Raw genomic sequence first — 26490 nt, forward strand, 5'->3', positions numbered from 1 at the left:
TAGAGGAAGAGATGTCTTGGTGAGACTTAAGAATCCCCTGACACTTCCCAGATGAAGGGTGTGGAGTGTTACCTGGGCAGAGGGTACGGCTTGAGCAAACCCTGGAGGCTATATGGGGCTCGATGAATTCGGTGAAGGGCTGATAGGAAGAGCAGAGTGACAAGAAACAAGGCTGGGGTCCCATGGAGGGCCTTGTGAGCCATGATAAATAATAAAGAACTTGGATTTCTCCTGCGGACAGTGAGGACCCATGAAGAGGTCTAAGCACGTACCAGGACCGGCTCAGATGCCTTCAGTTAGGCGGTCCCAATGGCACCTCCACACCTCACCTTGAGAGATCCTGCTCTGTTGATGGGGAGCAAACGAATGCCTTCCTTGATATTTGCAGTCAGCCTCCTGGAGGGCAAGTGTTCCTCCAAGGACCACATCCACACTAGTGTCTGGCTGAGAGACTGTTTCATGGCTCCCACGAGGGCATATGAGGTGTAATGGGGTGGCTGAGAGCCCGTCTGTAAGGCTAGACCTCAGAGAAGCAGAGGACTTGTAAATGCTTCATTCACTTCACCCTGAGTGTCTGCTCTGGCTGACAGCCCATTAATAAGCCCCAGCGGCTGAGGGGCAGGCTGAGGGGCAGGCATTGTGTCGGTTACTATAGCATCACCTTGGAAAGGATCACTCAGTGAGAGCCACGGGCTGGGCTGAGCGAGGCAGGAGAGGGATGTGGTCAGAAGAAGCAGGAGGGGCTGGAGAGAGGCTGCAGATGCTGTTGCTGGTCTCAGGACACCTCGTGGGCTGGAGCCCACTTCAGCTTCTCCAGCTGCAGCCCCGGGGAGGGAGCGAGGCTGCGTTCCGCCTGAGAGTGGCTGCCTGAGACAGTGCCACGGGCTGCTGCTGAGCTCTAGCTTTCAAGGGACTGCACTCCCAGCCAGACACTGCTTGGCCTCTTTTTTTTGGGGGGGGGGGACCTTGGGGGTATTTCATCTTGGAAGCTCTGGGCTGGGTTTCATCTCCTTTTTGATGTTAAGTAGTTACCTCCATGAGAACTGACTTCAGGGTACTCATCGAGGAGGAGAGCAGAGTGGTCCCCACGCTGGAAATGATGAAGGATGACAGTTCCTGAGACTTAACTGTTAGTGCTTGGAGGTCCCCCTCACCCATTCAAAATGCCTTTTAAAGCATTTGATACCTTCAAAGAAAAAATTCTGAAACCTGGAAAGGAAGGAGTGAAGAACGCCGTGGGAGATTCATTGGGGATTTTACGAAGGTAAAGTCTGAACGCAAACTTTAGGTCTATTTCTGAGTAGTTTCACATTGCCAGTGTTTGAAAGACTTTGCTTCATATTTTAAAAGTCACATTTTTAAAAAGGAATGGGTAGGTCCGATTAGACGGCTTCTAGAGCCCCTTCCAGCTCCAATACACTGTGTCTGGAGGAGAAAAAAAAAAAAAGATGCCTCAAAAGTGTAAGATTGAATTAGGAAAATAACAAGACAGACATTCTGCTTATATGGCAGAGATGGTGGTGTTGCATATTGTGTGTTTGGCATTGAATTAGAAAAGATCTAGGGAGATAATATTTCCTGTTAATTCAATAATAATGACAAAATCAGGAACCCCATTACATGGTTATGCTTTCAGCTGAAGTAATTTTTAAGAAATTTTCACTATAAATGAAAATTAGATATGCATTTAGCTTGTTATATAAACTATATAGGGTGGTTGCTGATTGTATGGTTTTGAAAGAAAAGAAGAGTTACACAATAGTTTGAAGAAAGTATCTTTAAAAACTAGTATTTAGGTAAAAAAAAAACTTACATGGTTACAGTGGGAAAATATTATGTACTATCATTAAAGTGAATGTTTTTGTCCAAACCAAAAAATAAATATTTTTTAAAGTAAAATACATTATTATTGGAAGGAGAGTTTGCCACAAATGAATGAATTGATGTGACATTTTAATTTGTGATTTTTTAAATAGACATAGCCTTTCTAGGTTTTATAGATGAATTAATAAGCAGTCCTTATGTACAAGGTAAGATGACTTCTTTAAACCCTCAGATATAAATAAATGTGAAAAATACTCCTGATAAGATTTTTATATGTTTGAATGACTATTTCTAATCCTCATGAGTGAAAATGCCATCTGGCATCTCCTTTTAACTTTTATATGGTATCCCTTAAATTAAAAAAAACTTTAGCATGCAAAGGACTATTTGTAGGCACACAGAGATTCACTCCATTCCTTGGGTTCTATAACACAGGGGCTCCTGTCAGTGTTAAATTTCCACTGTATCACTCTTGATGAACTTTCATAGTAAGAGAACTGGGTTCAGCCCTCCCTTTAATTTAAAAGTTAAAAACAAAAAGGTTTCAATTAGACCCACACTGAATTATCTGTATAGATAAAAACCTAGCTGACAGCAGGATAAACCAGCCAAACATAGGAAGTGATTATAATGACCTTTTCTTTGAAGAATGTTTTAGCCTTGTGTTGCGTACTCCCCAGGTAAAGTCCATCTTACTGTGGTGGTGTTCATTTGATTAAAAACGAAAAAGGAAGGTACAATGGCTTGGTTGTCATATTCAAGTATGAGGACAAAGCAATCTGACAAAGCCAGGAACAAAAACCATGACTTTGGACTATAGTCAATTACAGTCCCCATTATAATCATCAAACTCTCTACCTTAGTTATACAATATATGACAAGGAAGCACTTAGGAATTTTCTTTCCAACATTAAGTTGAATTGCTTTTTTTGAAATTAAATCACCTTCTTTGGTAAGAGACTTATTCTAAGAGCTGGTTTTACAGTGTTTGATTAGATGATCTACTTGAAGATTCTTTTGTTTGCCACACTGGTTTGCTTAGGAATATAACAAAATTCATAATTTCCAAGTTGTACGACCTCAACCCGAAATGGAGCTATGTGTTTAGGACTCTGGATGGTTTCCTTGGAAGTGAATCACAGCACAATAGACAAATGGCTAACAGGGCTTGAGATGCAGAATGCACTAAATGCATGCTAGACGTTATCACTGTTGGCTTAATAGTAGGATGACTTGAGAAAAAATAGAGCCAAACTCGAACCCCTTCTTTCCGTGATCCTAGAAGGAAATTATTGGCAGAGGAAGGCAAAAAAAGGGCATTAATTGACTAGCAATCCAAGTTGACCCTAAGCTCTGACAGTCTTTGAGCAGAGCTCCAGAATTAGGGTTCCTCCAGGGAGACCAACTCTGACACACACTTGGTGTTCACCTTGTCTGTAAGATATTTATATATAAAGTGCCTTGCCCAGAGCCTGGTATATGATGAACATTCCCTCCCCTTGCTGATTTTTTCACCTAAAACCAGTTAGCAGAGTCCAATGGAAAAAAAAAAAATCAGAAGAAAACTGAAACCATAATCTAAATGGAATTCTTGGGGTGCTTTTTTAAAAAAAGATTTTATTTATTTATTTGAGAGAGAGAGAGCACACACATGCATTGGGGGGAAAGGAGCAGAGGGAGAGAGAGGGAGAGAGAATCTCAATCAGACTCCACACTGACCGCTCGATACTCGATCTCACCACCCTGAGATCATGACCTGAGCGGAAATCAACAGTTGGATGCTTAACTGACTGAGCCACCCAGGCTCCCCTCTTGGGGTGCTTTTTAATTACTGAGAGTTCCTCATGACCAGGGGAATGGCAAATGCATAGGGAAGCATTTGAAGTTCACACATGGGGCTGATTACAGTCAGGCATTGTTAGCCTTTCTGGAGAAGAGTCATTGATAAAAAGCAGCTGAACAATTTCATCAGCTAAAAGTACAATAGTATTTCAGAAGTGTGGAAGAAAGAATATGTTCACTTACAGTCCAGTATTAGAACAGATGACGTAGAAGGCATTAAATTTGGAAGTTGATATCCAGAAATTGACATGTAGATTTATTCAATTTACATGACAATATGGGTGTATTCTAATTGCTTATGTATAATAAAATAATAATGGCAGACATTATCTGTTCCAGGCCCTGTAAACACATTTAATTCCATTAAACCCTATGAGGTGGGGATTATTGCAGTTAACCATTTTAGATGAGAAAGCTGAGGCACAGAGAGGTTAAGTAAGTTACCCAAGGTCACATAGCTTATAAGTGGCAGAGCTGGGTTTCAGACCAGATGTTCTCTGCCCATCATTCTTAGTCATTACACTCTGTGACCTCTCTGTCTTTGCTCTTCCCGCTTACTGTGTTGAAACTTAATGACTCATTTAGGTTTAGGGAGTTACTTGGGCTGCAGTGTAGCCAGCAACCTCTGGATCTTATGGCAAGTATGGGCTTTTCTCCTAATCAGTTGTAGTATTGAAGACTTCCCTAGGGAAACGGAAGGGGTGCCTGGTCTCCTTATAAGTGTTTATATCTTCCCTTTAAAGAGATGGAGCCAATCCTTTTGTGTTGTGTCCATCCTCAGCATGCACTGACCGTGTATTCAACTTATGTACCAGACATGCACTGTCTACTCCATTGCCAAATGTCAGCGTGTGAGAGTGGGCTCTGAGGTCAGGTGAGCCCGGGTTCTAATGGCTGTGCCATCATTTACTTTCTCCCCGCACAACTTCAGGCAACTTGGCTTCCGACTGGCCAGGGTAATTCTAGTAAAGCAAAGTCAGGTCGCATCTCTCCCTTGCTCAAAACCTCCCCGTGCTTTCCCACCTCTCTCAGAATTAAAGCCAGCATCCTTTCAATGGCCTTTAAGGCCCTACCTGATCTGTGGGAACTTGAGAACTCTGACTTCATCTCTGGCCTTCTTTTCCTGCCTCACCCGACTCCAGCCACACTGCACTCTTACGGAAACTCCCCATACCCACTCCCATGCCAGCTTTTGCATCCTGTTTTTCACCCTGAAATTTTTTCTCTCTAATTGCCTGATGGCTTATTCTCCCATTTTCAAGTCTCTTCTCAAAGGTTACCTTCCCAGGGAGGACTTTCCTGACCATCCTATTTAAGGAGAAAGCCCTCCTTCCCTCCTCCTCTTACCTACTCCCTATCTCTCTTCCCTGCTTCATTTTACTCCACTTCTATCTTAGCTAGGGTTTCCTAAAAGTGGACCCTGAGACAGGGACTTGGAGAGCCTATGCTGTGATTTACGGAGGTGGAAATTGGGAGGCAGGGAGTAAAGCAGGATAGGAAAGGAGAAAACCAAGCAAGGATGTGATCTCAGGTAATACACAGGGGCCAGATCACATAATTGGCACTGAGCTGTCCCTTTAGGCAAAGGGGCCAGTCTTTTGTGTCTCTGCATCAGTCAGTCATGGGCTGTGGGCTGCCCCTGCTGAAGATCAGGACCAATTCAGGACCAATCAGCCTTGCCACTATGGTGACCCCTGGCCTTGCCTTTTGGTCTTGGCATGAGGACCCCAACCTGACTGGGCGGCAGTGATAGCTATATTTAATGGGATTTTCATTGTATTCCCACGTGGAAGAATTCTTCCTTGGGCATCAGGACTCCTAGACCCACAGAGTCTAAAGTTGAAGAGATGAGATATTCCGTAAGTGAGTTACTGGGCATGATGGTAAGTGGGCTACTCCCACTTCCACCCTGTGTTTCTCAGACCAATATATTCTGCCTGTTGGGGACCCAGCATCATTATAATAACTGTTGGTTTATGGAACATACTGCATCCTGAAGGACAGCACCCTATCTTCGCAGGGATTCCTCTCCGAGCTGATGCCTCAGCTGCATCTCTAAGAGGCTTCCTTCGCATCAGCTTCTGCCCGGTGCGGCTTGTGGTAGGACCAGTGGATCCCATTGTCCTGTGCCACCTGCTGTACGTCCTTTGCCATAAATTGTGTGTCTTGGTCTTAGGTGATGTTATGTGGGATCCCATGTTGGCTAATCAGCATTCTGTGAATCCTCAGGTAGTGATGCAGGCCAAGCCTTGCAGGCTCATACATGGAATATAGGTCAGTCCCAGTCAGGATGAACTGCTACCCTTTCCAAGATGGAAGGGGTCTGATATAAACAATTTGCCACCAACAGGCTGGTTTGTCTCCTCAGGGATTGTGCTCTATCAGGGCTCAGCACTAGTTTCGTTGCTGACAGCAGTGGTAGCTGCATCAGTCTTGGTGAGTGGATCCTAGACATACCTTCCGTCTCTGCTGCCATGGCTACCCGACGTGCCACTCATCGTTCTGGAGGCCAGAAGTCCAAAATCAAGGTGTCAGCAGGACCACGCTCTCTGTGAAGCCTCTGAAGGAGGGTTTATCTTTGCCTCTTCCTCGCTTCTGGTGGCTGCGGGTAACCCTGGGCATTCCTTGGCCTGTAGACACGTACATCACTCTAGTCTCTGCGTCTGTTGTCACCTGGCCTACTTCCCTGAGCTTCTGCATCTGTGTTCAGATTCCCCTCTCTTTATAGGGACACCAGTCATTGGATAAGGACCCATCCTAATCCAATATAACCTCATCTTCACTTGATTATAACTGCAAAGACCCTATTTCTAAATTAAGTCATATTTACAGATATCAGAGGTTAAGACTTGAACATATCTTTTTGTTTTTATTTGGGAGCACTCTCCTGATTTTTAAACTCTGGAAATGAATCCAAATTCTGAAAAACCACACCCGCCCCCCCCCCCCCCCCAAACCATACAAACAAAACATGTCTATGGGCTAGACTGGACTTTGAGCTGCCTGTCACCTGAAAGCTTAGGCTTTCGGAATGAAAAAGCCATAGAGACCAAGTCTTTTTATTTTTATTTTTTTTCTTATTGTCCATCTTATCATTCCCTGATTAGGTAATAATCACCGACTCTCTGCTTGAATGAGGGGAGAGGAAAGGATGAAATTACCAGGAGGAAAATCAAAACAGGTTAACACTTCAGAATCTGTGTGACTGTGACAGGTGCTAGGGATCTTTGGTTCCTGACTTTGGACTTATTATGGTCTACTGGAAGAGGGAAATATTAGTTTTAAAAATTAAAAAAATACAGGTAGTATGACAGTACTGACTGGGTAGGAGTTGAATTTTATTGAGATCTTTTAGAATTTGATGTCCTGAGAGCCACACTGTTGAGATCCTATTGCAAATCCCAGACTAGCTCTGGGAGTCAGCTTTTAAGTACCCCCTCCCTTCTTTAAAAGTTACCATTTATTGATTATTTATAGAATGATACTAAGTGCTTTATAAACGTTCTCTCCTCTCGTGCTCACATTAGTCCTGTCCCCTTTCAGGGAATCGAGGTTCAGAGAGGTTAAGTACCTGAAGTTCACACAACTAATAAATACCGGACTCAGCATTTGACACAGGATTGTGACTCGAGGGCATGTTTCCTCAATCCTTCTTCAATATTCTTTCTCCAAAACCTTTAAAAATGTCTACTTAGGTGAAGCACTTGATATGTGTAAGGTGCTTTCTAGTTCGGTCCTGTGGCGTACTGGTAGGAGGGGCTTGATATCAAATCTGGGTTGTGTTTTCACTTTCCCCACTGCAGCTGGGTGCCTCTTGGGCAAGTTTTTGAAGTATTCTGAGTCTCCCAAGCTGTAAGGGAGGGATAAATTCTACCTCTCAAGATCGTTCTGGGGATTAAGGGAGATTATGTATATAGATGTATATATAAATATGTACCTCACACAGTACCGCTGGAGAAGGTAGTCAGTATCCTTCAGCCCCCTAATACTGTATTAGTTTGCTTAAGCTGCCATCACAAAGTACCAGAGACTGGGTAACTTAGGAGAATTTTATTTTCTCACAGTTCTAGAGACTCGAAGCCCAACATCAAGGTGTCGACAGTTTGGTTTCTCCTCAAGGCCACCTACTCGCTGTGTCTTCACATGGTCTTTCCTCTGTGGACATGCAGTTCTGATGTCTGTGTGTCCAAATTTCTTCCTATAAGGATGCAGGTCTTATTGCATTAGGGCCAATCCATATAATCTCATTTAATTCTCTTTTTTTTTTAAAGAATTTTTTTTTTATTATTTATTCATTTGAGACAGAGAGATACAGAGTGAGAGAGAGCGAGCGCAGGAGTAGTGGGGAGAGGCAGAGGAAGAGGGAGAAACAGACTCCCTGCTGAGCAGGGAGCCCAATGTGGGGCTTGATCCAGGACCTGGAGATCATGACCTGAGCCGAAGGCAGACGCCTAACCATCTGAGCCACCCAGGCGCCCTGACATTTAATTACTCTTTAAGGCCCTTTGTCCCAATACATTCTGAGGTCCTGAGGGTTAAGGCTTCAAAGTAAGAATTTAGGGTCGGGCAGTGGTGGCACAATTCAGCCCATAATCAACATTTACCATAAGTGAGCAAGTGAATGGATTTTAAAAAGCCATAAAATGATCTGTAAGTCTGCTCGTTTTGTGTTCCATTAAATGTTGACCTTATTGCCTACAAAACCAAACCAAACCTGCTCCATAATTACTGGGTACATTTGAATTGTAAGTAAGTAGTTCTATAAGTGCCTGAAGGCTATGGAGCATATCTTAAGCAATTAGACTCCTGGGGCTGACATGTTTACTGGACAATTGTGTTTGTGAACAGTGGGCTTATACTTTCCTAGTGTGTAAAGGGCCAGCAACCCACAGAATGTAGCTCTCTGCATTTGGAGAAACAACCAGACACATGTTACCCTGGCAAGAATGAAGATTCTCCGATCTTACAGACCGAGTGCAGGCAAACACCAAAATACCTAATACGATAAACAGCTCTTTTGGATAATTAAAGCCCTCCACTTCTTATGACCCCAACCCTCTTTAGAAAAATGAACAAACTTGTTTCTGGGCAGGGGTGAACAGATCTTTACCTCTGCGTGTAAGTGCTTCAAGTCAGGAGTGAAGTCTGGAAGGGGTCCACCAGTTCCCTTCAGTTCATAGGGATTAATCATGTCCAGGCCATATGCTGAGCCCTGGGAATAAAGAAGAGTCAGAAATGACTCCTGCCTTCAACATGCTCACTTCTCCTGGGGAGGCATTCATTCACTCATTCACTTTCTCAGATCAACAAATATTTACTCAACACCTACTATGCTGATGAAAGCAAATAACTAACTCAATGTGATAAATGTTCCGACTGGGGAATGTGTGAAATACTTAGGACACATGGGGGATGGTGTAGGCCCTAACACTGAATCGGTGTCTACTCATTCGTGCCGGTAATGTTTTACTCACTGTTGTGTAGGCTCATTTAATCTCAACAACAGCTCTGTGAGATAAATACCGCATTCATTTTACAGATGAGGAAATGTGAGATTTAGAGAGGCCAACTTGCCTTGCCCAGAGTCCCACAACTAGTACACAATTTGGCGAGCTGGCTATCAAACCTGGGTTGACTGATGGCAATGAAGCCTGGCTTGTCCCATCATACAGGGGAGGGGGCTGAGAATCTTCCTCTCTGAGCTTGCCTATACAAGAAATGTTCCACTATTTTACTGTTTTTAAAACAAATCAAATCTGACTCTTAGCCCCCCTTGGTGGAAATGAACTTTCTGCTGATGTGGGTGGGCCCTTCCTGCCACAACTAGGTTGTACAAGGGACACACAAACAGCTCGGGGTGCCTTCTAGTGGTTGATCCATGTTTGTGCCTGGTGGCACAGTGGCTTGAAGCCTGGTGACTCCGTGAGCGCTTGGGGCAAGGGAAATTGGGACCCAGCGCTCAAGTCTTCTCTCCACAGCTCCCCACATCCTGTCTCCAACTTGGGAGAGGCGGCTCAAGGTCAGGCAGCTGTAAGTTCTGCTACTTGGGGAGCCCATACCTCCTTCCGTGGAGCTTATCTTCCCCTTTATCACACTACTTTTCTCTCTGCCCCTCTACTATTGTGTCCTTCCTCTGGAAACTCTCAGGATATCCCAGATGGCATCAGGCACACAGATGGTGCTTGTGTTGGTTCAGGCCCTCTACAAAGACAGGGAGAGATACATAAGAGATTTATTGCGGGAAAATGGGGAAAGAGACGAGGGGGGCTGGGGGAACATTTGGACTGTGATGTAGGAGAAAGGGAAGGAAGATTTTGTAGGAAGAGTCTCAGACTATACCCCAGTACTAGGAAGTTTTGCAAGGCCAATGGGGAGCCCTGGAGCCAGATGCCTGTCAGATGAGTCTTGCCTCTTGCAGGAAAGGGCTTGCCCTCTATCCCTGCTGCGCTCCGTGCTTGGTGGGGAGCAGTCTGTGGGAAGGTAGTCCTCCAGCCAAAGCCCTGGTGCATTCAGAGCATAGCAGCTGGGGCTGTCTTTAATTAAGCTCCTCAAGTCTCCATGGTGCCTGAAAATGTTAGTCTGTCTTACTCTTCATCCAAACATCTGCATGATTATAGAGAGAAGCTGAGCTTATGACTTGTAACAATTTTATTAATAGCAATAATAGTAGTATTTACCATCTGGCAATAAAAAGCTCTTTCATGTACCAGGCACTGCACTAAATAATTTACGTGCGTCATATCATTTAATCATTAAAACAATCGATGAGATAGCTATGATCATTAGCCCATTTTAGAGATGGGGGTTGTTATATACTGAGTTGTGTTCCCCCCAAATTCATATGTTGAAGTCCTAACCCCCAGTGCCTCAGAATATGACTGTATTTGGAGATATGTTCTTTAAAGAAGTAATTAAAAGACAGAGAGACCAAGAGACAGACTCTTAACTATAGAGAACAAACTGATGGTTACCAGAGGGGAGGTGGGTAGTGGAATGGGTGAAATAGGTGATGGGGATTAAAGAGTACACTTATCATGATGAGCACTGGGTGATGTATAGAGTTGTTGAATCACTGTATTGTACACCTGAAACTACTATAACACCATATGTTAACTATACTGGAATTAAAATTAAAAATATAATAAAGGAAATAAAAGAAAGTAGAGATTAAATGAAAAATAAAAGAATGTAGAAATTAATCAAATAAACAAATGAAAGAGTTAATTAAATTAAAATGTAGTCTTTAGGGTGGGTCCTAATCCAAGTGACTGGTGTTATTATAAAAAGAGGAAATTTGGACACAGAGATATGCAGAGGGAAGGTGATGTGAAGACAGCCATCTTTTTTTAAAATTCTTTAATCTTTTATTTAAATTCAATTAATTAACATATAGCGTATTATTACTTTCAGAGGTAGAGTTCAGTGATTCATCAGTCTTATATAACACCCAGTGCTCATTACATCACGTACCCTCCTTAATGTCCATCACCCAGTTACCCCATCTCCCCACCCCCCACCCCTCCAGCAACCCTCAGTTTGTTTCCTATAGTTAAGAGTCTCTCATGGTTTTGGCGATTTACAGGTCAAGGAGAGAGGCCTCAGAAAGAACCAATCCTGCCAACACCTTGATCTTGGACTTCTGGCCTCCAGAACTGTGAAAAAGTAAAGTTCTGTTGTTTGAGCCACTCAGTGTGTGGTACTTCGTTATGGCAGCCCTGGCAAGCTAATACCAGCATATTGTAGCTTCAAATGGTCAAGTGGCTTGGCCAAAGTCATAGAGCTAGCACATGGGAGAAATAGCACTCAGCTTCTCTCATTCCAGAGTCCATTCTCTTAAATACTTTCCTCTACTGGGTTGTCCACGGTGGCTGGGGCAAAGTCCAGAATGCAGATGACAAGGTGATGGGAAGCTCACTGAGACAAAACACAGCCTGGTGAGCCGGGAAGCACACGTGAGAGGGAATCAGTGGACCTGATAGTCAGGGGAAAGCCTTCCCACCCTCCCTCTACCCTCTTCTGGCTCTGGGGTCTTGGCCAATCCACTCTTGCTTTCTGGACTACAGTTACATTTGTGTCAAATGGAAGTATTAAGTTTCCTATACCTCACTGAGCTGTTTTAACCATATTGAGGTCATTATATGAAATGGGGAGAGAGAACTGAATTTGTTTTATATAAATATTAGTGTAGCTGTTATATATTATCCCTGTTTTAGCTAATACTGCTAGTACTATTGTAATGGTGTGTCAACATTGGAGAAACAGTTTTTCATGCTATACAAATTATAAATGATGTTCTGATGCCAGAAATTCATGGAGACCATCGGGGCTATGCATTATAAATAGTCCTGTGATCCAAATGATTCTTGGACATCAGTATAAGCGGCAATACATGGCGTCAATGCTCAGTCTAACAGAATGGACTCATTAAATGATTGTGGGGATTAATGTAAAAAAAGTAGCTGGTCTATATTGAGTTTTTACATGTATTAAGTTCTGTTCTAAATGGTCTAAATATAATAATCCACTTATGATAATCCTGAGAAGAACCCCACGAAGAAGAAACTACTTATATAATTCCTAGGTTACAGATGAAGAAACAGAAGAAGCCCAGAGAGGTTAACTAGGCCAAAGTCACACAGCTAAGCAAGTGGAAGAATACACATTCAAACTAAGTCACACTGGCTCCTAGTTTGGGTATAGGTTGGAGAAGAAATGAAGCATTCAGGATGACTTCACGATTTTTGCCTGAGCAACTGGAGGAACAAAATTATCATTACTTGGGATGGGAAAGATTTCGGGAACTAATTTTTTTTCGGGAAACTCAGTTTGGATATGTTAAGTTTGAGATGCTGATTGTGTGTCCAAGGAGATGTCAAATAAATCTATTTATGAAAATTGGGATCTGTATCTAAAACCCACAGATGGGATAAGATCACCTACAGAGTGTAGATAGAAAATAAAAGAGATCTGTGAGCTGAGTCCTGGACATCCCAGTGTTTACAAGTCAAGGAAGTAGGGAATCATCTTACGAGACAAAACAGAAAGAATGGTCAGAGAATTAAGAGGAAGAGCACATGAGTGTGGTTTCTTGGGAGAAAATAAAGGAAGAACTTGTGTTAAGTACTGATAGGCTGATTACATGAGGACCTAAGATGACCATTGCATTGAGTCAAAGGTCAATGGAAGGTATTGATGACCTTAAGAAGAGCTGTTTTGGTGGACAGTTTTGGGGATGCCTGGTTGGAATGGGTCCAAGAAAGAATGGGAGGTAGGGAACTGAAGAAAGTGACTTCTGAGTTTTCTAAAAAAAGACGATGAGAGTGGAGGTAGCTGGAGGAGAAAGTGGTAGAAATTGATAGATTGTGCCTCCCTACCTCTACCTAATATTTTATTAAGATTTAGATAAAGAGGAAGAAAAGAATCTGCAAATGGATTGATTTTCTACTGTATATCTTTTTAGCATGCTTCAGGTGACACTAAAACCAAGGTCAAGTGCAATAGATAGCTAGGTCATGCAACGTGGATGAAATCTGTCAATACTCTTCTGGCAGGAAATTCAGTAAAGCATATTGTTGAGGACACAGACTTGGACTTGGATTTACATCCCACCTCAAGTGACTTAGTTTCCTGACCTGTATAATGGCAAGATAACACCATCTATGTCATGGAGTTGTTGTGAACTCTAAATGACCTAATGCCTATTAAAGTGCAATACAATACCCAGAATATCAGTAATTTTAGCCACTATTATTTATTTTCATGACAATAACAACTTTTAAAAAGGCAGGCTGCATCCTACTTTGGGTTTCCCCTTTTCTTCTTTGGTAGACCTTTTCTTTTTGCCTAGTATAGTTCCTTTTCTCTCTGAAATCCCAGCCTTTCTTCTCTGACCATTTTTCTTCCACTATAGAAAAATTGATGGGACGAATGAGGAAGAAGATAACACTGAGCTGAATGAAGAAGGAAGGCCAGTGCAGACTTCCAGGCAGAGGCCCCCCCTCTGCAGCTGCCACTGCTGTGGCCTTCCCAAGCGCTACCTCATTGCCATTATGAGTGGGCTGGGCTTCTGCATTTCCTTTGGGATTCGGTGCAATCTTGGAGTAGCCATCGTGGAAATGGTCAACAACAGCACTGTATACGTTGATGGAAAACCAGAAATTCAGGTCAGTGTCTGTGTTTGGTGGGAGCTCTTTTGGCCACAGCTGTGCTAATACTTTGTTATGGGAAAGAAAGCACCTCACCTCTTCCATTGATGTGACAAAAAGGTAGAATGGCTACCATGTGCCAGGCACTGTGCAAGGTGAAGGGAAGAGAATGATGAAAAGCACAGGTTGGGCCCTTGTCGTCATAGAGCTGTACCAGTAAGTAAGCATAATTCATGGTTGCAGGTGCTATGTTAGAGGTGTTCAGAATGCTGGGGGCCAAATAAGAGAGTGCTGACCCAGATATCAAGAAAGAATTCCCAGAGAAAGTGATGGCTGGTTCCGAAAGATAAGGAGGAATCGACCGACAAAGGGTGTTTTAATGAAGTGCAAGGAAGAGTGAAGAAAAAGGAACATCGTATGTGAAAGACTGTAGGAGAGAAGGGGAGGAGGGAGAGAGAAGGAAAGAGAGAGAGAGAGAGAAGGAGGGAGAGAGGGGGGAGAGAGAGAAAATGATGTGTTTAGGAACTGAGATAGGAGTTCATCTTTTCTGAGCCATGGACCCCTTTGGCAACCTGCTGTAGACTTATGAACCTTTTGTCAAAATAATGTTTTAAATTCTTAAAATAAAATGCATAGGATTATAAAGGAAACCAATTATATTGGAATACAGATATCAAAGTATTTAAGTATAAAATTAACGATATGGAAACGTATGAGTTTCTTTATAAACACATCGATGACAAAATTTAACAATGGGTCTAAAATTACTGTAACTTTGGGGCACCTGGGTGGCTCAGTCAGTTAAGTGTCTGCCTTCGGCTCAGGGTCCTGGGATCAAGTCCTACATCAGGCTCCCTGCTCGGCAGAGAGTCTGCTTCTCCCTCTGCCTGCCCCTCCCCCTGCTTATGCTCTCCGCCCCTCTGTCTCTCTGACAAATAAACAAATAAAATCTTTAAAAAATAAAATAAAATTACTGTAACTTTGAAGTTTGAAGTATAAACCATAGTTTAAGATAGTGGTGACAACTGTCATATGAACAGGTTTATAATTTCCACGTGATGGAGTCACAGGTACTGATAATACTACTGTGGTTTGTTGCCTACATTCATAACCACAGGAAATGCTAAATTTCAGCTAGCAGTTAGTGAAACTAAAAATGCTGATTTTTCCCATCAAAGTTCACGGATCCACAGCATTCCATCCTTGGACTCCAGGCTGAGAACCCCTGTAAGAGAGTAGAGCATGACTGAGCCTCAAGAGAGGGAGACACCAGGGTAAATAAGAGTTAGGCCAGGTAAAGCCTGATAAGACACGTAGGGAGTCCTGGGTGGGCTCTGCACAGAGTGGTGGTATGATCAAATCTGTTCCAGGAAGATCGCTATCCAGCCAGTGGTCTCCCAGTAGACTGGGATTGAAGTGAGTGGAAGCACGAGGCCCGGTTCAAAGGCTGTTGTAGTCATAAGCAAGTCTGATGTGACTTAAAAGCATTAAAGAGGGCATATGATGTGATGAGCACTGGGTGTTACACAAAACTGATGAATCATTGAGCATTACATCAAAAACTAATGATGTACTACATGTTGGCTAATTGAATTTAAAATTTAAAAAAAGCACTGTTTTTATGAATCACTGGAAAGATAAAATCAGGCTTATTTCTTCCATGGTATGCCTAGAGAAGTATTGAGGCTATGGGGAAAAAACCAAAAGTGTATGCCCAATGGATACATGTTTCATTGTACTGAACACACGCACGGGAATGACTCGTGTGGAGGTACATGCACATTGCAGAGAGGCATCTAGTAGTTCTCTGGTCCCTGCCCATATGTGGAGAAACATTTACATCAGAGTTCCCCAAACTGGTGTTTGGCATATCACTGTTCTGTAGGCTGTGCTAGGAAGAAGGTGTTGTATGAAATGGGAGCTTTTATTGTGCTGTGTCCTGTGAGAGTCTCCAAGAGGGGGCTGTGTATGCATTATTTCCCGAACTTTATTGTAGAACACTTTCTTTCATGCCACATCTATTAGCATTACCTGGAACAGTTCCTGCCAAGCACTGGTTTGGGAAAATTTGATTCTAATCCATTAAAAAAAAGGTCTTTAGTTGGCCCTGCAGGCTTTTTTTTTTCTTTTAGCTAAGAGATTATTCCGCCAGAAGTAAAGAGCACAATGGAGAGTCTTCTAGCCTCTTTTTGATGCCGCAGCTGAATTTGTTCTAAAAGGATATGCTCGTTGTTTATTTTTTGGTGGGGAGGGAGGACAGGAGAGGTGTGATGGGGCAAGCCATGCATTTTTTATATAATGATATATATTAGTGAGGTTTCAGATGTGTATCACATGTATTCTCCCAGCCTTTTGTGAGCAAGGCCAGCTAATTAAAACTTGTCTGCCGAGGCCCAGATCAAAATGAGATGCTGGTGTACATTTCTTTGTTGCCTGGAAAGATAGGCCTAGGTCAACAGAGTCTGTTTGGAGGCATATGGAAAAGACATTTTGACAAACCTAAGGAACAATGCTAGTGTGTGCTCTCTAGTTTCTATGGTTTTCCCTTTGGAGTCTTAGAGAAACTGATCGAGATCTAAAATACGCTTTGCATCATTTCTTCTGGTCTCAAAAATAGGAGTTTGGGAGCATTTCAGAAGCTCTAGGACAACTCCAATTTATAGCAGGCCATTTCTCTCTTACTCAAATAGAACAAAGCTTACATGTCAACTGAACATGTTCAACCTGATGACAAAGATTTTACTAATTGTATTAGGAAAGGCTCTGAATGACTGGTATTTTGTTTATTTGGTTTTTCATTTTATGGGGTGAACTAGATATTTTTCACTGAGATATTTTGAAATCCTCATTTTCAAAAGAGGGAGAGAAGTAAGCAGTATGAATATATAGGTCTTAGAAATATTTGGCATATACTCACTATTGTATACAGGGTAGTTTTAGCTGATGTGTGAATACTCATTTTTAGTTTAATAATTATGAATTTTAAAACACGTGAATCACTTAGAATAGCGTCTGGCATATGGCAAGCAATAAAGGACTGACATTTGAGAAACTTTGCGATTATCTCTTTTTACCTTCAGGAGAAGTCCAAACTCCTTCCCATGAATCATGAGTCCTGTAGAGTTGAGAGGATGGGCTTTCGAATTGGCCAGACCCGGTTTCACACTTGACTTCTTTTGTTTATTAGCTCTGGGACCTTGAGCAAGTTGTCCTTATGTCCTGGTCAGGGATTGCTGGTTGCAAGGAATAGAAATGCAGTGGAACCAGGTCAAGTTAAAAAGGAAATTATGGTAGGGCTGTAGGGGATCTCATGAGAGTGAGGGTAAAAAAGCAGGTCTGATGTGTATATTTGTGCAGTCCGTGCCCTGGACAGCGGGGAGTCCAGCCTGCAGTGGGACTGAAATCCTGGCTGTACTCCATGAGGGGTGGAAAAGGAGTCTACCTAATTCTTTCCAAGGCATAAACAGAGGCTCTGCCAGGAAGGGCAGAGTGGAGCTGGCCCTCCTAGGAATGAGGAAATGAGGAATGAAGAAATCCTTAACTAAGGTCTCCAGCTTGCTTGCTTGCTCCACACGGTCTGCTTCTCTCTGAGTATGCTCCACTGTCCCAGGTCTCTCCATGGACTGTTCTCTTTCCTTTTCCATGGCTTCTCACTGTCCTCCAAAGCTGAAGTGTCTTGCCTGGGAGCTGACTTACTTCGGCCCTGACTAAAAGGGGACTAGTTTCAGTTCAAGTATTCAGTCTTGTCTAAGTATAATTTCTGGGTTCAGATTGGAGAGCGAGACAGACAGACAGAGAAAGACAGAGAGAGACAGAGACAGAGAGAGCCTGATTGGCCAGATGTCCAGTCAGCAGAGGAGAGACCCAGGGTGAGGATGGGGAATGCTTTCTGAAGGAAATGAGCAGGGAGGCAGGAACTGTCATTTCTAGCAGTTTTTTGCTGACCCTCACTGCCCTTATTGTAAAATGGGAATAAAAGGCCTGTTTTATAGATCAAACGAGATAATTTGGTGCTAATATCTTAAGTACCTATATTAGTTTCCTTCCTAAGGCTGCAGTAACTAATTACCTCAAGCATGGTGGCTTAAAACAACTGAAATTTATTCTCGCACAGTTGTGGAGACCAGAAATTTGAGATAATTTCACCAGGGCCACACTCACTCTGACGGCTCTACTGAAGAATCCTTCCTTGCCTTTTCCAGCTTTGGGGGCTCTGGGTGATCCTTGGCTTGTGGCAGCATAACTCCAATCCCTAGCTCTGTCTTCACATGGCTTCTCCTCTCTGTGTGTCTTCTCCTCTTCTGTCTCAAATCTCTCTCTTCCTTTCTCTTTTAAGAACACTTGTCATTGGATTTAGGGCCCAGCTAGATAATCCAGGATAACTCATCTCAAGATCCTTGATTTTATCACATCAACAAAACCCTTTTCCCAAATAAAGCAGTATTCAGAGATTCCAGAGATTTTGTGTATAAATCTTTTGGGGGTCTTTCTTCACCCAACACAGTACCTGACACAGTGGTTGGCTTATAGTAATGGCGCATGCATGGGGCCATTATGATTCTAACGGGGCTCAAGTGACGATGAAATTCAGTTCTCAGCAGGCCCAAGTCCTGTTTGTCATGTATCATCTCCTTCAGAGAATACCTGAAAGAACCATCCCTTTAAGAGAGAAAATTATGAGCAAGAGACATTGTGATTGGTAATTAGCCTCTGGATGAAGTGGATCCCTCTGCCTTCGATCTTTGGTTCCTTGATCTTGGCTCTCCTTGTAACTAGTTGCATGACCTTGGGCAAGTAAGTTAATCTCTCTAAGCCTTATTTTCCTTATCTACAAAAGAAGAGCCAAGAATTACCTCTAGGTGTTCTAAGAATTAAGGGAGGAAATACATGGACAGTGCCTAAACAAAATTATGTCCCTATTTTGCTCCAAGCTTCCAATGGTTTCCATCCCTCTTTGAGTAAAAGCCAAGGTCCTTTTGGTGACTTAAAGGGCCTATCATCATTTGAACCTCTCTTACTTTAACTCCGATTCTCATGTCCTTCACTCATTACCTTCCACCTATCCTGACATCTTGCTGTTCCTCTAACCTTAGGGTCTTTACACTTGCTATTTCTCTGCCTTGAAAGTTCTCTCAGATAATGAACAGCATGATTTACTCCCTTCTTTCCTATAGGGCTTTACTCAAAAATCACCTCCTCAATGAAGCCTTCCCTCTCTATCTTAAATTGCACTCTACCTCACTCCTGTCCGGCACTTCCTGTCGCCTTCCCTGCTTTATTTTTATTCCTCACCCCTGATCACCATCTAACACAGTCTGTACTTGTTTACTTGTTTACTATCTGCTGTACCCACTGGCATCTTTGTGAAGAGAGCAATTACTGTTGTTCTGTTCACTGTTGTATCCCCAGTGCCTAGAACAATGTGTGGCACATAGTAGCACAAAATAAAAATTTGGTGAGCTGATTTGAATGCATGATTGTTAGTTTCATTTTATTTATTTATTTTTTTTGAGTAATCCCTACCCAACGTGGGGCTTGAACTCATGACCCTGAGATCAAGAGTCGCATGCTCTACTGACTGAGCCAGCCAGGTGCCCCAGTTTCATTTTACTCTTAAACTTCAATTTCCTAATTGGTAAAATGGGAAATACGGTATAGAAGACAGGCCAATGTTCCATGGACTGTGATCTCCTAGAACACAAAGGCAGTTCTTGTTTGAATTAGTATTTACACTGTCTAGCACCTAATCTGGGACACAGGAGGCACTAGGTGAATGTTGAATAAATGAGCAAATAAATATATAACAACTTGTGATGGGAAAATAAACTGACAAAAGTTGATAAGGCATAATATGTTGATAATTAAGAACCCTTCCTCCATAACAGGAACACCTTCCATTTTGATATCATTGCTTTTTTTTTTTTTTAAAGATTTTATTTTTAATGGACTATGTTAATATAGTCCAGTACCATATACGTTTTGCCGTGTGAGTAGAAGGGGCTTGCCTCTAGATTGCAAGATGTCTTTAATGCCCTTGAAATTCTATAGTAGATGTTTGAGCAATTAAAAGTATCCAAGACAGAATGAGCTGCCTCAAGGAGCAGTAGAGTTCTCTGTCATTAGAGGTATTCAAGCAGAATCTCTACACCCAATGTGGGGCTCGAGCTAACAACCCTGAGATCAAGAGTTGCATGTTCTAGGGACTGAGCCAGCCAGGTACCCCATGTCCTCAGAGGAAGGAACATTTGCAAGGAGTCTGAAAAGAATGAGTTACTTTGGGAAGAAAGGGAGGAAAGGGGGTCTAGCCCTGGAATTTTCAATGGCTTAAGAGTTGTATCATTATTAAATACATATTTATATATTTAATACATACATATGTATGTATTTAAGTTTGTACATAATCTCTCCTGCTCTCACTAGAACGCAAATTCAATGACAGCAGGGACTTTGTCGTATTTGTTACTATATCCCAAGCATACAAGAAGCCCTCCACAAATATTTGTTGAATAAAAGAAGGAAAGAAGGACCTTGTGCGTTGTTATGTAGGGTCATCAGTGAAAAATGGTAGGCAAGTGTTTTCTTATAAACACCACTATATCTGATTTCTCATTTCAGACAGCACAGTTTAACTGGGATCCAGAGACAGTGGGCCTTATCCATGGATCTTTTTTCTGGGGTTATATTGTGACACAAATTCCAGGTGGTTTCATTTCAAATAAGTTTGCTGCTAACAGGTAAGGCAAACTGAAATAACATGAATGCAGTACAGATCATAACATGATTTTGTGTTTTTATAAAGTTTGCATAGTTTGCTCTCAATTTAGAAATGCAGAATGAAAGACAGGAGCCATTCCAATAGATGTGATTCACAGATATTGATATGATTCTGTTCTCAAGAGTCTCTTGTTATTTACTTTTTTGTCTAACTTAATTTATCTTGTAATTCTTTTAGTGATTATGTAGTAAAAAGAGCAATTGAGTCTGAGTCAGAAGAAATAGTTCCTGGACCCTAAATAATTCACTTGGTGACCTCTACTGAGTCACTTTTTTTCCTTCCCTGGGTCTGTTTCCTCATCTGTGAAATAAAGCATGATTTAGATTGTGTTTGAGTTTCCTTTGACAAGTGACATTCTATGTACTATGTTAATATAGTCCAGTACCAGACAGATATTGTCATGTGTCTAGTAGGGGCTTGCCTCTAAATTGCAAGATGTCTTTAATGCCCTTGAAATTTTATAGTAGGTGTTTGAGCAATTAAAATTATCCAAGACAGAATGAGCTGCCTCAAGGAGCAATGGAGTTCTCTGTCACTAGAGGTGTTCAAGCAGAAGAAGATGGCCATTTGGAGGAAACGTAGGACGTATATGTAGCAGAAAAGTTGTACTAAATGTCTCCAGTTTCCTTCCAATTGTATGTCCTGTGTCACTGTACCCGTATAGATCTCATGAACCATACATTTTATAAAGCAGTGTTTCTCAAACTCTAAAACACAAATAATTAAATGGTAATGAAATCAACATAGTGATTTACCAATGAGCATTTTCTAAGAAAAAGAGAGAAAAATGGAAAAGAGGATAATCAAATAGAATAAAATAGAGTAGAAAATATCTTAATTCATTGCACACTTAAGTATTGGTTTTTGAAACTTGTTTTGGTTACATTTGTGTGTGTGATTATGTATTGAGTTGCAATATAAAATATATTTTGCTTTATGGGTGAAGGTCAAAAAGTTTGAAAGTCAATACCATAAGATCTAAATATGTACAAGCATGACTTTATTTACTTAAGTTTTGGTCTAATTTGTGTTCTTCATTTATTATCACTTACCTATTGTATTCTTTTCAAGAAGTGATAAAATACTGGCTCACAGGGTCTCAAGGTTTACTGCTTACACTTCTGCCATAAAAGAAAATCACACATATTTCCCAACATGTTAAAAGGGCTGAAGCATCATTAGTGTGTGAGAAAAGAAGAAAATGCTGCCTGCTCTCTTTTCCCAGGACACTCTGGTCCAGGCAGGGAGGAGAAGGCATGGGGGACTGGGCAGCGAGCTGGGGGCTCAGACAGGGACACAGCCTGTTTTGTGCTTGACTAGTCCCAGGACACAGCCTGCTTTCAGATAGTATGACCTCCTGGTAAAGTGACAGCAGAATTGTGAAGCATGAGACACAATCCCAATGCGCTGATGTCATGTGGTAATAGTCAGAATGAGTCAGTTGGGTAGAACCAAGCAGAATGGTGCATCTCCAGCAAGCTCATCTCACGTTTGTCAATCTCCAGCTTCAGGACCTCATTCAGGAGGGATATTCCTGTATGGCCAACAACCTGTCCGTAATGGGTCCAAGGATGAGCTCAGGATTCAAAGCCACCCAACAGTCTAGCTTGGGACACATCAGACCCTAACAACATCATCTATTTCTCTTTTTATTAATTTCCATGGTAATTTTCCATGAATGGAGAGGTTCATTCCTGATGTGTAACTGAAGTGCCACATCCACAAGTGGGCCTGCCCCCTAATACAGTGTTTTGGTCCCTCAGGGTCTTTGGAGCCGCCATCTTCTTAACATCAACCTTGAACATGTTCATCCCTTCTGCGGCCAGAGTGCATTACGGCTGTGTCATGTGTGTCAGAATCTTGCAAGGTCTAGTGGAGGTGGGAGATTCTTTCCTTAATGGTTTTTGCTACTGCTAAATACAGAATGGTCCTGTAGATAATTCAGCTTCTGAAGAAAACTCGCTTTATTTAGTTTTCTGGTCTTCCACCTCGTCCTGCTATTTCTACTCTCCAGTTTTAACTATAATTATGAATACTTTAATTAGAATGCCTGTGTGATTACAAATGTATACACAATAAAGGACCGTTTCATAGAGTGCAGAATTTCACATGAGCCAGGAATGATCTTAGAGATAATCTAATCCAACCCCTGTCATTTAATGAATGATGAAACTGAAGCCCAAATCCTATAGTTCACATAGCAGGGGCCCTTTCCACTAAAACAATTTAAATGCATTTATTAAAAATTTGTAAATTTCCAGGGTGTAGTGTTACACAGAGATTTAACTCAGGGTATTGTTGAATCACTATATTGTACACCTGAAATTAATATAACACTCTATATTAACTATATGGAATTAAAAAAAGACTTAATAAGAAAATAAAAATGTGAGCCTTGGAAAAAAATGTAAAAACCAGTCCTTCCTGAAGAGCAGTACAAAAACAGATGGTGAGCTAAATCAGGCCATAGTTTACCAAGCCTCGATGTAGAGCGCTGTTGCCCAAGCTCAGTCATTCACCTCTAACCTCCGTTGCTTCTGTCATATCCATGTACAATTTGTACTATTATTTACCTACAGTTTTTCCCTAGATCAATTCATTAAAACAAAAAACAAAAAACAAAAAACCACACACAAAAAAGAATCTCACTGTAAGCAACAATATCTTTGAAATCATGGGTTTCATGCATCAGTTACATTGTTTTCTAAAGCCTATTAGAGTATATATGCACCAATTAGGATAAAAAATTTGGTTTGTTGTAGCAACTCAAATCCAACTCTAGTTCTACTAGAGGGACATACACTGCATTTTGGAAAATACTGATGGGTGGAAAGAACATACTATTAACAGCGATGAAGACCAGAATGTAGTCACTTAATGGCTCTTAGCCTCAGGTTCTGTATCTTGAAATGAGGGGATGGACCAGGTGATTGCAGAAATCCCTATCTACACCAATATTCTATAATAATATGAAATCTAAAGACCCCTTCCCCATTCCCCACCATTCTTACATTGGAACTGATATTCAAATTGTAGCATATGTGCTGTGAGTTAAAATAGCTGACACAGGCTACTTGGTATTTATGAATTGGGTTTTTATCTTGTAGCCTCTCTTAAAGAAGCAGGATCCACATTTTAAACACAAACAGAAACTGAAGTCAAATCAAATAATCTATTTTCAACCGTTTTGCCAGGGTGTGACCTACCCTGCCTGCCATGGGATGTGGAGTAAGTGGGCACCACCTTTGGAGAGAAGCCGACTGGCCACAACCTCTTTTTGTGGTAAGTGTATTAGAATCATCGGTTTTATTTAGGAATGCTTTGTCTTCAAGTGAAGACCCTACTACATAGGATTTATTTTTTTTCACATAACAGAAGTCCAAAGGTGAGTGATTGCTGGTGTTGGTTTTACCGCTCAATGATCCATCAGGGCCTAAGCATGCTCTGACTTTCTATTCCACTGTCCTAGAAGTGATAGCTCTTTACTCTCACACTTGTTCCTCAGGTTCACAGGATGGCTGTTACAGCTCCAGGCCTCAAGCCCACATTCTAGGCAGGAAGAAGTGGAAATGGTTGTCCTAACCACATCTGTTCCTTTTATCAGCAAAGCAAAAGCTTTCTAGAAACCCCTTATCAGGCTTCCACATATTTCCTTGGCCCTAATTGTGTCAGATGCTTTACCAACTGCAGAAGCAGCTAGGAATCCAAGTGCTAGCTTTTCCAGCACTGTTAGTAGAGAAAGGTCAGAAAGAAGGGGTTAGAAGTGGTTGTTGAATTTGCCAACACATGATATTTGCCGAGGTGAGAAGCAGAAAAAGAGAATCATCAAACCTTTCTCTCTTCTTTTTACAGACAGGGAAACTGAAACTAAAGTTTAAAGTTTAGTTTCATTGAATGAAAATCAAGGTTCAAGATCACACTGGGCATGGAACGGGAGCTAGACCACCTGATGCTTTTTTATTTTCTTTATTTATTAGAGAGAGAGAGCAGGGGCAGAGGGAGAGGGAGATGCCCTGCTGAGCAGGGAGCCCCATGCGGGGCTCCATCCCAGGACCCTGGGATCATGACTGAGCAGAAGGCAGACACTTAACAGACTGAGCCACCAGGGCCCCTAGACCACCTGATTCTTAATTCAGAACTTTCCTCACTACACACTACTATGTACATATTGTCATAGAGATCTTTTAATTATTTTTTGCCATTATATTCCAGATGAAAATGGAGGCCATCCATCTTACCTGAAAGTACATTAGTGGTTCTTAAGCAGTGAAGTGACTTTAACTCCTAGGTCACCACACTTCACCTTGTTAAGGTTGTCTTACTCCAAGTCATGTTTCTGGGGCTGGCCCTCTATGTATCTCCAGAATAGTCAGTGTTTGAAGGGTCTACCTAGATACCAATCAATAATTTAACAAGGACAGTGCCTGCTGAAACCATCAACACAGTTGTAAAATATATTTTCCAATATTTTTTTTTATGGGGAAAGGGGCCCAGGAAGATAAAAGTGCCTTAGGCCATTAAAGTCACAATGGGGACTGAGCAAAATTAGGATCAGAATTTAGCTCTGCCTAGTTTTTCAAGCTAGTATGTCTTTCCTAGGAAAAACCAACCTGTATTTCTTAGCAAAAGGGAGAAATAAAGCTTCCTCTTAATTTCTGTGAATATTTTAATTTATTTCTCCCTTGCTCTTTCTCTTTACCTCCTTGAATAATAATAATAATAATAATATTCTATATAATAATAATAATAATAATTATTATTATTATTTAGAATCCCTGGGACTTTGGTGTGAAGTATTCACCAATGTGCCTATTTTATGCCTAGCTTGGAACTGCATGCACAGTTGAGATGTCTTTGCATCTTTAGCCTCTCTTGTCCTTAGAAACCATTTCTGTCCTCTTGTTTGTAGTTCAAGATCATCTCCACTTCCAATACTGACCTTGTGCCAACTCTAGATCCTTGATCTTATTTTCTTTGGATGGTTTATTTATAAGGCTTTTCATTTTGATTTGCCAGCAAAGCAAGAATGACTAGCTGCCACGCCCCATTCTTAGCGTCTTTATAACCCTTCAAGGGCTGGTTTAAGAAATGGTTGACTCTCAAGGAAAGTTACCTGATCAAAGTCATAGCCTTTATTACTTCAGCTAAGGTGTGGCCTTGGTTTGAAATACAGCCAAGGAAAAATGTCATTAGAAGGAAACCCAAATTTGACGTTAATCCGCTCTTACACAAAAAATACTGGAGTTGGCAGGGACTTTAGGAGATACCTAGTCAAATAAATTTTCCCAGCTAGTGAGGACAGAACTGGGGACCGGCCCACTCCTAATGGCTACTCCCCCTCCTCACGCCATTCAACAATCCTTGGAGGGCTCCTGTCTCCTCCACTGTCTACCCACAGAGGGATCAAAGTGCAGTGAGCTCCCCCAGGGCAGTCTGGGTGGCACGCCCCACTGAGGTATGCTCAGGGGCTGTGGGTGTGACAGGAGATTACACTCAGCCATGTCTGGAAGGATGAGGAAGAGTTTGTCTACTAGACAGGGAAGGACAGTTTCAAGTGTAAAATTTCCTCAATGAGAGAATGCTTCCTACAATGAAGAATTAATGGGAGTTTTGGAGTGGAGGAGGTAGGACCAAATTACTAAATAGTTATGGGTAAAGGCTCTGGGTTCCTATAGACCTGGTTCCTGTCACTCACAGCTGTGCGACCTCAGGCAGTTTATCTCCCCTCCCCCAGCCTTGGTTTCCGCTATAAAATGGAGATGATATTGGTACCAACACCAAGAGGTTGAAAGAAGGGTTAACTAAAATCATGAGTCTGGAATCCTCAACATAGTAGTGGGCACACAAAAAGCACCCAATGCATCTTAGGTGGGGAGTTATCCCTGGACCCTCCCTGTCCTGGGC

At 41.8% G+C, this 26490-nt stretch overlaps 1 protein-coding gene across 1 annotated transcript in view; it reads left to right on the plus strand.

The window, feature by feature from the left end:
- Positions 1 to 959: 959 nt before the first annotated feature.
- Positions 960 to 26490, plus strand: part of SLC17A8 (solute carrier family 17 member 8) — a 42919-nt gene continuing 17388 nt past the window's right edge. Inside the window, exons 1-5 of the mRNA XM_032416681.1 lie at positions 960 to 1264; positions 13577 to 13829; positions 20427 to 20545; positions 22350 to 22464; positions 23781 to 23868. Coding sequence (XP_032272572.1) covers positions 1164 to 1264; positions 13577 to 13829; positions 20427 to 20545; positions 22350 to 22464; positions 23781 to 23868 — 676 coding nt within the window. The 5' untranslated portion in view covers positions 960 to 1163. The remainder of the gene's footprint in view (positions 1265 to 13576; positions 13830 to 20426; positions 20546 to 22349; positions 22465 to 23780; positions 23869 to 26490) is intronic.

The sequence above is a fragment of the Phoca vitulina genome, unplaced genomic scaffold (assembly GCF_004348235.1).
Source record: "Phoca vitulina isolate PV1807 unplaced genomic scaffold, GSC_HSeal_1.0 scaffold19, whole genome shotgun sequence".
NCBI lineage: Eukaryota > Metazoa > Chordata > Mammalia > Carnivora > Phocidae > Phoca > Phoca vitulina.